This window comes from Borostomias antarcticus, assembly GCF_949987555.1.
Source record: "Borostomias antarcticus genome assembly, chromosome: 5".
Taxonomy (NCBI): Eukaryota; Metazoa; Chordata; class Actinopteri; order Stomiiformes; family Stomiidae; genus Borostomias; species Borostomias antarcticus.
In genome coordinates, this window is record NC_140238.1 from 23,974,759 (window position 1) to 23,985,881 (window position 11,123).

The following is an 11,123-nucleotide window of genomic DNA, read 5'->3' on the forward strand; positions in this document are numbered from 1 at the left end:
TGAAAATAACAGCGTCTGTAACCACCACATTCAGTTTATTGAACTTATTACTAAAAATAATGACATTTTATGGTTTGGTTTAAGTTCATTGTAAACAAGACACATACTACATGTGTTTAGAGGCTACAAAATCATAGACTTGAATTCTCCTTTAATACCCAGTCAACATGGGTGACATTTAGTGCAAACAGGGTCCTTTAATCAGGCCTATATCCTAGCCAACTGAAAACAAAACAAGAAGAATAGCCTGTAGTGCTCTGGTCCACTTGATCGTATTTAGTGCTTGTTTATAGGGCTGTGTATTGACAAGAATCTGACGATACGATACGTATCCCAATACAGGGATGACGATACGATATATTGCGATATATTAGGATACTATAAGCAAGGTAATATATTGCGATTTTCGCCCCAAAAACAATCTAGGCCTACTACTTTTAGTAGTTTAACCACGCTGAAATATAAAAATCGATACAGCGCTTGAGAATCGATACAATATTGCATCACGAAATATCGCGATATTTAATCAATATTTTCTTACACCCCTACTTTCTTACAGGCCCTAATGTTGCCTGCCGGGTGCAGAGAAGACACACTTGGATTTTAAGGAAGTAAGATATTTCCTCGCCACCTAGATAGATGGATATATGCTGTAGATAGTGGTTTTGCTGATTTTTAGCTATTTTGAAAAGATTGAATACTAACGTAATGTATTTGTGTTTTAGAGTTTTGTGTTTGTGTGTTAGAAGATGGGCGGGACTCGGGAGGCTGTGTGACGCACGTTGCTCTGCGGTAGCCTTCTTATCAAATCTACATTTTGAAGATTAATTATGCATTTCCCACTAGTCGACTAGTTGAAGTTCGAGTATTTATTTGACAACCCTGATGGGGATATGGTGGGAATTCTGCCAGTGCTAAGTTTCCTCAGTAGAGGGTCCATTTTTCTGCATTGATTCCCATAGAAATGGAGGAATCTGCTGCCAAGTGACTTAACTCCCTACGCTCACAAGAGAGGAACCTCTGCAGGAGCAAATGATCATTTGAAACAAAAAGCACACGACTTTCAATTTAACAGTTTTAATAGGTCCAGCACAAACATACTTTTGTAATCCTTATTCATGATAAATCCTTTGAGATGTTCTCCATTGTTGTCAAGTGATGTGGGATCATGTTGGAACAATATGCATCTTTTTGTTCAAATTTGTAAAGTGAAATGCAGTTTTTATTAATAAAGGATATCAGCTAACTGTTTGCCATCATATGACACCAGAACTCACTGCATCAACAGGCTTTGGTTCTGCGTCATACTGTAGGCTTTAGGCCTTTGCGGAACACAAGAAACATACATCTTACACTTCACCTACCATCCACACCCAGTAAATGTGTCCATTCATGAATTCTACTCCTAACTTGTCATTACATATCCACCAATCCTAATCTTGAATCCACAGTGGGACCACCAATCATCATCTTGGCCCCACAGTGTGCCCACCAATCACTGTACCAATGCCAGTAAGAGTCAACTGATCTTTTACATTGAGGCCTGAGCTGCAGGCTGCTCCTGTGTCTCTGACTCCGTCTGCTGTGTCTCTGACTCTGTCTGCTGTGTCTCTGACTCTGTCTGCTGTGTCTCTGACTCTGTCTGCTGTGTCTCTGACTCTGTCTGCTGTGTTTCTGTCTGCTGCTCTCCCACACTCTCCTCCTTCCCCTCCCCATTTCCTGTTCCTGTTGCTGCTGCCGTTTTGTCCTTGTCTTCTTCCTCCTCTATATTCAGGGGCAGCCACGACTCCTTATGCAGTCTCTCATTCTTCTCTACCTCCTGAACGCTAGGCGGCGCTGTGGCCGCCATGGCAGCTGGCAGGTGCTTGAACTCCTCGTCGTTCACGTCGTAGTCCTTCATCTTGGTGTCCAGGACCCACCAGTGGCCGGCGAAGCCCACATCCAGAACCCTCTGGGGTAGCTCCCTCCAGGGCACGGAGAGGTTGGAGCACTGGGCCTCGTAGAGGCTGCAGTCCGGGTCGTAGTCGGTGCGGTAGGTGAGCGAGGCCACGCCCAGGCTGACGTGACGCAGGCAGCCCTCGTTGTGAAGCCTGACCAGGCTCTGGACATGGCCATCGGACGCCCCGCTGCGTATCCACGGCGACAGGAGGCCCAGCTGATTGGAGCGGTCCAGGAGGGAGGTCTGGAAGGAGGAGCTGTCAGGGTTGGTGTATACACAAGCGCAGGTTCCTCCCAGGAGACCCAGGTATACGGAGGCTTTGATTGGTCGCTCCCAAGCACCAACCACAATCTCTCGACACGCCTCCTTGTAGTCGGATAAGAGGCCTCGGCACCACACACCTGACGGAGAGACTAGATTAATGCTACATTCATGTGGTGTTGGAATAATCGGAAAAATGAGTTCCTGACTGAAAATTCACATGAACGCCCCCCTAAAAGTCGGCGAAGATTTAGGTACACGACTTGCCGACTTGTGACGTCATAGTCAGGAAGTAGCGGATGAAAGTAGGTTAAATGTTTAGTTGTGGGCTGTAATTTATAAGGTAAGCCATATGGTATTAGGTTGTAACTGTTAGTTGCTGTCCACTTAGAGTGATCTAGATTAGTTAAGTTATTCAACAAGTCAGGTTTGTGCTTCAGGGAATCCTTTGCTCTTTGTTGTCAAAAACTAGAAACAGCTACCGGCGGGTTGTTTAAACGCCATGGGCGAAAAAATACAGTATCTTCTTTGTAGCGTTCATGTTGTTTCCATATTACGACTTTAAAGCTCATGAGCACACCGAATAGGGAAAAAACGACTTCACATCTCGGGAAATTGGACCATCCGAGGAGCACGTGAATGCAGAATAACACACCTGAAAAGAAGCCAGACTGACACACACCTGACACAGACAAAATTATGCAGAGGTCTAAATACGCTTATGAATTCTGAAGAGAAAGTGATCAAGAACACAACTTGGGACACTAATGGACTCCCATCATGTGTTCCCCAAAAAGCTTATTGAAAATGTCAACAACTGTTACCAAGTAGCAGAACATGTGCAAGTGGACATGGACGGTTCCTATCAAGGCAGCATGCCTTAGAGTTAAAAACAAACAAACAAGCGTTTGGTGTGCTGTAGCTAATGTCATGTGATGAAATGACTTTGTCAATGGCATTGCTAACATGGTTGCAGTTGTCATAAGGGTGATCGGGGGCAGACAAACTCGTAGCAGTTAGGGAAACAAAATAGCACAAAAATAGACTTAAGTCTAAGACTTCTCACCCGCTTTGCTGTTTTTCAACCTTTCCCATCGGGTGGCTTTGACCGGCGTGGCTGCCTCTGCCGCAGAAGAGCACAGTCTCCTCACTACCCACGAGGCCGCCATGTTGTTCGTCGACCGGTAGTCTTTCCGGAAGTTGTCGCTGGCTCCGCAGGAAGGCGCAGCGGTGTAGAGTTGCAGTCATGCCAATGGGAAATCAGGCAAAACAGGTCATAGTTGAGCCAAGATGGCGACTAGAAGGTCGTTCGAAAGGAAAATATATTATTATAGACAGCAGGCATTTTACAATTATATCATAACTGAATGAAAGAGTTAATTATCCTCTGATTTTTATATACAAATTGTATTTTTATGTACGTCACGTGTCCCCGGATATATCTTCCGTTTTATCGTTGATCACGTGACCATTATCCTCAGGATCCGTTGTGTACGTAAGGTGACGTGGAACATGGTTCAGTATCGTTAATGCTGAGAGGCGTATTAGCTAACAGATCTCGACACTCGCTGTCCATGCTGTTGTTGTCCGGTGAGTTTAGATAGGCGTAAATATAACGTCTTGAGTTGTGGGATCATCACAGTGCTGTTAGCCCAGGCTGATCTAGCTAAGGATCACATTGCTGGCAGGCCCTCGCTGCGATCCGGACCCCTGCAGCAGAGACAGGTAAGCCTCCTCACGATCAACATGTGGCCAGAGACTGCAGCCAGTCCGAATAAAATAACCAATAAAACGAATTACTAGTGGCTAAATGACTTTAATTGTTCATGGTCTGATGGCCAACTACAACACATACACACACAGACGACCGCAAACTTTAACAAGATGCACATTGTGCGAGAGAAAGCTGCTGTATTTTAAATGATTGTTATAAGCAGTTGCAACACGTTTGTGGACTGTCCTGTTTTTGATTGAGAATGGGGAAGTGTGTATCTAACAGTGTCTTGGTAGACTGCTACCGCAATGGGTTGATCAGGCCTACTACCTGTCTTCCTCAAACACCAAGGCCAAACAGACAGTAGCCTATCATGGAAGTCCTCTTTGTCTGATCATTTGCCAGGTTGTGTATGAGGTTGCCAGGTTTCCAGAGGTTGCCAGGTTTCCAGCGTTGCCATGGCAAGTCCAGATGATCTGAAATTCCAAGGTGAGGCTCATGTTTCCTCCCTCTCCTCCTATCTCTCCTATCTCTGTTCTCTCTTCCTGCCTCTCACCTGCTTTCTGCCTCCAACAACACTCCATCCCACCTTCACCTGCTTCAACCTACCTCCTCTTTCTCACTATCCTTCTCATGTGCAACTCCCCCCTCTCTTCCTCTCCTCCTCTCTCCACCTGTCTCACCTCCTCCTCTCTCCTCCTGTCTGCTGTCTCACCTCCTCTGTCCTCCTGTCTCACCTCCTTCCCCTCTCCTCCTGTCTCACCCACATCCCTCCTCTCTCCTGGTCTGCAGAGTTTGACGAGGCTGCGGACCTGCTGTCGGTAGACCCCGGGGCCTCCACGCTCAGCGTGTCGGGGGGGCCCAGCTCCGCGCCGGCCGGGGGGGCCGGAGGAGACGTCAGACTGGACCTATCAGGGGACGAGGAGGGCCAGGAGGAGAGTTCAGAGGTCAGCATGTCATGTGTTCAACACAGTTGTCTGACCATAGCCTTCATTTTATTACTGCGATGGCTTTAGGACCAAATCATCAAGAAATTAGATGTATGTAAATTGTAAATTGGCAATGATTTAGAAAAGCCTTTTAGAGAGCCATTTCCCCCCTAGTGTCATATAATATGTATGCAGAGCTAACTCATTTTGTGCAGCTACTGTAACTGTTTACTGTGATTATAACATTAGCTACTGTAACTGTTTACTGTAATTATAACATTAGCTCCTGGGAGGACAGAAACAAACCAGTGGATTCTGGACCTTTGAATACTATCAGTCATTCTTCAATGTGGACACAATGCAGGTATCCATTCAATTAACTACCGTAGATATATGGCCAGTAATACCACCTATAATGAGATGATTGCTCTGCATGTCTCCCAGTGATTGGCTTTGCTGTCCCCTGTCACATGATGCAGGTGTTGGACCGGGTCAAGGGGTCGGTGATGCCGTTACCAGGAAGGAACTTCATCAAACACCACATCCGTTCAAATCCAGATTTATACGGTAAAGAAACGCCATCGTCTCATATGAATGTATCACTTTCAGCATGAACAGCAAAGGAAACAAGGTCAGACTATTGAGACACAGCCCAGCTCTACTGTTGACCACTGCCACCCCAGAGTGACCGATCGACCTGTCCTCCCTGTGTGAGCAGGGCCCTTCTGGATCTGCGTGACGCTGGTGTTCTCCGTGGCCATCAGCGGGAACCTCTCCACCTTCCTAAGCAAATTGGGGGACCCTCAGTACCACTACAGACCCCAGTTCCACAGAGGTGAGGAGATGCCTGTACCACTACAGACCCAGTATCACTACAGACCCCAGTACCACTACAGACCCAGTATCACTACAGACCCAGTATCACTACAGACCCAGTATCACTACAGACCCAGTACCACTACAGACCCCAGTTCCACAGAGGTGAGGAGATGCCTGTACCACTACAGACCCAGTATCACTACAGACCCCAGTACCACTACAGACCCAGTATCACTACAGACCCAGTACCACTACAGACCCAGTATCACTACAGACCCCAGTACCACTACAGACCCAGTATCACTACAGACCCAGTATCACTACAGACCCAGTATCACTACAGACCCCAGTACCACTACAGACCCAGTATCACTACAGACCCCAGTACCACTACAGACCCAGTATCACTACAGACCCCTGTACCACTACAGACCCAGTATCACTACAGACCCCTGTACCACTACAGACCCAGTATCACTACAGACCCAGTACCACTACAGACCCAGTATCACTACAGACCCCTGTACCACTACAGACCCAGTATCACTACAGACCCAGTACCACTACAGACCCAGTATCACTACAGACCCCAGGACCACTACAGACCCAGTATCACTACAGACCCAGTACCACTACAGACCCAGCATCACTACAGACCCCTGTACCACTACAGACCCCTGTACCACTACAGACCCAGCATCACTACAGACCCCTGTACCACTACAGACCCAGTATCACTACAGACCCCAGTACCACTACAGACCCAGTATCACTACAGACCCAGCATCACTACAGACCCCTGTACCACTACAGACCCAGTATCACTACAGACCCAGTATCACTACAGACCCAGTACCACTACAGACCCAGTACCACTACAGACCCAGTATCACTACAGACCCCAGTACCACTACAGACCCAGTATCACTACAGACCCCTGTACCACTACAGACCCAGTATCACTACAGACCCCAGTACCACTACAGACCCAGTATCACTACAGACCTAATACCACTACAGACCCAGTACCACTACAGACCCAGTACCACTACAGACCCCTGTACCACTACAGACCCAGTATCACTACAGACCCAGTACCACTACAGACCCCAGTACCACTACAGACCCAGTATCACTACAGACCCAGTACCACTACAGACCCAGTATCACTACAGACCCAGTATCACTACAGACCCCAGGACCACTACAGACCCAGTACCACTACAGACCCAGTATCACTACAGACCCAGTATCACTACAGACCCCTGTACCACTACAGACCCCTGTACCACTACAGACCCAGTATCACTACAGACCCAGTATCACTACAGACCCCTGTACCACTACAGACCCAGTACCACTACAGACCCAGTACCACTACAGACCCCTGTACCACTACAGACCCAGTATCACTACAGACCCAGTACCACTACAGACCCCAGTACCACTACAGACCCAGTATCACTACAGACCCAGTACCACTACAGACCCAGTATCACTACAGACCCAGTATCACTACAGACCCCAGGACCACTACAGACCCAGTACCACTACAGACCCAGTATCACTACAGACCCAGTATCACTACAGACCCCTGTACCACTACAGACCCCTGTACCACTACAGACCCAGTATCACTACAGACCCCTGTACCACTACAGACCCAGTATCACTACAGACCCAGTATCACTACAGACCCCAGGACCACTACAGACCCAGTATCACTACAGACCCCTGTACCACTACAGACCCAGTACCACTACAGACCCAGTATCACTACAGACCCCTGTACCACTACAGACCCCAGGACCACTACAGACCCAGTACCACTACAGACCCGGTCTAGACTGGAGTGGGAAGGAAACTATGGACTGGATCATCACACCTCACGCTCAGACACACACAAAAATACTCAAAGCTGCTCTAGTGATCTCTCTCTCTCTCATCCACAGTGACGATAGCAGCGGTAGTGATCTTCCTGTACGCGTCGCTGGTTCCTCTGGGCGTGTGGGGCTTCCTGACGTGGCGCCAGGGGGCGGAGCGGCAGACCGGCGGATACTCATTCCTGGAGACGTTGTGCGTCTACGGCTACTCTCTCTTCATCTACATCCCCACCTCGGTGAGCTGACCGCTCTATCTGGAGAAACCATGCAGATATTATATATCTCTCTGAAGAGACCAGTGTAGATGTATCTCTCTGGAGAGACTGTGCAGATATTATATCTCTCTGGAGAGACCAGTGTAGATGTATCTCTCTCTGGAGATACCAGTGCAGATATTATATCTCTCTGTAGAGACCAGTGCAGATATATCTCTCTGGAGAGACCGTGCAGATATTATCTCTCTCTCTGGAGAGAGAGAGTGCAGATATTATATCTCTCTGGGGAGACCAGTGCTGATATTATGTTTTGGTCGTAACAGATAGAAATGTCACACATCTTACCCAAAATGTAAACAAACCAGGCTTGTGCCGTTACCAGAGATGCAGTGTGTAGCCTGGTCCATGAATTCACAAAATGTCTGATTGGCACAGTGTTTGTCTAAGAAGTGTCAGATTTACGCTGCATGCACCTAGTCTTTATCAAGTCTGTGGTAATGAAGACAAACACATAGTTTGTGCTCTTTCTATGTTGAGAATGACATCTTGAAAACAAGAAAATAATCCACAAACTGTAGCTCTCGTATGTAGATTTATTCTGAAGTGCCGAGTCTTACACTGAAATCATCTGGTCATAAATTAAATGAACAATCATCAGGTTCAAAATACCTCCATGCAATCATAATATAACCCATCATTGTGTGACTCTTCCAAACGGAATAAATCTTCTATATGTGAGCTATAGTGTGCAGATTATTTTCTTGTTTTCATGTTATACTTTTAATCTAGCACCTGATGTGAAAGTTTGTGTGCGACTTCTCCCTCGATCTTGTTTCACCTTCCTCTCATCACCCTCCTGGGATCTGACCACCGTTCTCTTCTTTTATAGCTTCACTAATAATTCTGCCATGTCAGGCATGATAAAACAGGAGTGTTGGGTATATTTGCCCTCTGCTGCTGAGTAGGGTGAAGAGGATTGTGTTCAGTAACCCTGACCCCTCCCTCCCCTGCAGGTGTTGTGGATCATACCATTATCTCCCTCCTCTGCAGGTGTTGTGGATCATACCATTGTCTCCCTCCTCTGCAGGTGTTGTGGATCATACCATTATCTCCCTCCTCTGCAGGTGTTGTGGATCATACCATTATCTCCCTCCTCTGCAGGTGTTGTGGGTCATACCATTATCTCCCTCCTCTGCAGGTGTTGTGGGTCATACCATTATCTCCCTCCTCTGCAGGCAATGTGGATCATACCATTATCTCCCTCCTCTGCAGGCGTTGTGGATCATACCATTATCTCCCTCCTCTGCAGGTGTTGTGGATCATACCACTAGATTGGCTCCGCTGGCTACTGATCCTGGTTGCCATGGTGATCTCCGGCTCGTTGCTGGTCCTCACCTTCTGGCCGGTCGTCCGCGACGACACCAAGGCGACGGCCTTCGCCACCGTGGCGACCATAGTGGTTCTCCACGCTCTGCTGGCTGTGGGCTGCAAGGTGAGACCTGCCTTCATTCACACCCTCTGTCAAAAAAAAAAAAAAAATGGTGGCTGACAAACTCATGTTGTCCTCCCTTCCCGTCTTTCAGATGTACTTCTTCCAGACTGCGGACCACACAGCGGCCTCCTCGAACCACACAACCCTGCTGACCACTCCCCAGACACACTGACCAGGAAGACCTGGGGGGGGGGGGGCGGCATGCACGGTTAGGGGGGTGAATGTCCCCTACCTTTTCAACGGCCCCTGAAGTCACATCAGCTGGAGACCAATAGTTGATGTGGGGAAAACAGGACACAGAAGGATGGATGGTCACTGCAAGGTGACTAGTCACCATTTTGCTCTTGCCTTTTCACATCAGTGATTGCAGAAGGGATAGTGGGAAAGATAGCTCTTTTGGGTATATAGTACCTGTATGTATATATAAATGATGGGTTATGATTGCATGGAGGTATTTTGAAATGGATGATTCCTCGTTTAATTCATGAAAAGATGATTCTGCTGTAAGACTCGACACTTCAGCAATAAATCTATATGCCTGCTGTAAGTCTGCAGGCTGCACTGGGAAGGGAGGGGCGGGGCTTCTTTCATTTCATCTGAGTTGGGCCGAAAATTCAGGCCAAAGTGAATTCACATGGGGGTTGGCGCTAGAGTCTATGGCCCTCACCTGTCCCATTTCCTCCCTGGCAGTGCAGGATGAAGGAAGCCATTTAGAAGTATTGAGATGCACCAAAGGAAGGGTACACTGGATGAATGTGAAACTAACATGTTAACTGTGAAACCCAAACCACTCCCTGGGACCTGAAATGTGTTGAAGCGAACCCGCTCTTTAATTCCATACATCTAGAACCATAATTTTGTTTTCGTATACAGGTGAAAAGGTTTATGTCAGTATAATTATTTATTTATTCCTTCCTTCTTGTATTGCCTTTATCTCCCCTTTTTGTTTTAGTTTGTGTGAATAAACTTATCATTCACCTCAAACCTGAAGCCATGGTTTCTCCCTGGTGTCTGACAGGAGATTAGACAGACCGATACAGCTGAAGACTACAGCTACAGTAGACTACAGGCCATCAAGGCCTCACGCCTGTCCATTCTTTAGCCTCTACCCATTCCTGCTTTTTCACATTCAATAGGGTTATCTTAGATACCAGATTTTCTCAATAAACCACAGAACTTCAACGATCGAGGGCAAGGGGATGAGTATATCTGTGGTCCATATTAATAAGGTGTATCTATATACTTAGATTTCCTGGATGTTTTGAGGTTAAAAAAATGTTGAGGCACAGAGATGATGCATACATCCGTCCTATGATCTTGCATCTACATAACTGCAGTGGAGGGCGCTTAAGTCGTGTTAGGATTGGTCCCTACTGTTGGATTTGTCCAAAGATTCTCAGCGTAGGACCCAGGCATTGGTGCTTGTCCTTAGTCCCAGCCCTGGCTCATTCAGCTCAGCCATGACAGGACCAAGCTTGTGTGTGTGTCATACATGGGAGAGGTGAGTGGGCAGCATAAACAGCTCCAGCAGATGGGGGGGTGGGGGGGGTGGTATCGGTGGTGCTGCTAGACTCACTGATCAGGACATACCAGCTGCTCCAATAACCAACCAGGAGACATCACCGCCGCTCCCAAGGTAGGTCATTATAAACACATCCCAAGAACTCCATAAACGGTCTGAGTTTGCCATTCACACATCCGGTGTGGTATGGATGTGTTCCAGGATCTGCTCCCATCAGGAGACTCCCAAGGTCAGCGGGCGTGAACAGTGTTGTTGCCGACTACCACTACGCTCTGCTACCTCGGGGCGACTGGTTGCCCCGTCACTCCGAGGCCCCTGGGGTCGACAGACGCGGTCACGGCTCTTCTCT

At 47.5% G+C, this 11,123-nt stretch overlaps 2 protein-coding genes across 2 annotated transcripts; one reads left to right on the forward strand and one right to left on the reverse strand.

Annotated features, from left to right (window-relative positions):
- Positions 1-1,098: 1,098 nt before the first annotated feature.
- timm29 (translocase of inner mitochondrial membrane 29) lies at positions 1,099-3,369 on the reverse strand (the record flags this gene model as incomplete). Its single annotated transcript, XM_084438877.1, has 2 exons — positions 1,099-2,340; positions 3,267-3,369. The coding sequence occupies 2 exons, from the start codon at positions 3,367-3,369 to the stop codon at positions 1,532-1,534; spliced, it is 912 nt and encodes a 303-aa protein (XP_084295003.1). The 3' UTR covers positions 1,099-1,531.
- A 362-nt stretch (positions 3,370-3,731) lies between these two features.
- yipf2 (Yip1 domain family, member 2) lies at positions 3,732-10,199 on the forward strand. Its single transcript, XM_084437943.1, has 9 exons — positions 3,732-3,925; positions 4,320-4,403; positions 4,707-4,861; positions 5,127-5,207; positions 5,323-5,410; positions 5,562-5,678; positions 7,615-7,781; positions 9,070-9,252; positions 9,344-10,199. Exons 2-9 carry the CDS (start codon positions 4,373-4,375, stop codon positions 9,422-9,424), a joined length of 903 nt encoding a protein of 300 aa, XP_084294069.1. The 5' UTR covers positions 3,732-3,925; positions 4,320-4,372; the 3' UTR covers positions 9,425-10,199.
- The last annotated feature ends 924 nt before the right edge of the window (positions 10,200-11,123 follow it).

What these genes read in the sequence shown, in the direction of transcription:
- yipf2 (XM_084437943.1), top strand. Translation starts at nt 4,373, where the DNA reads ATGGCAAGTCCAGATGATCTGAAATTCCAAG. An exon ending in AGATGATCTGAAATTCCAAG is followed by an intron (nt 4,404 to 4,706) that starts GTGAGGCTCATG and finishes CCTGGTCTGCAG; the next exon opens with AGTTTGACGAGGCTGCGGAC. An exon ending in TTCAAATCCAGATTTATACG is followed by an intron (nt 5,411 to 5,561) that starts GTAAAGAAACGC and finishes CTGTGTGAGCAG; the next exon opens with GGCCCTTCTGGATCTGCGTG.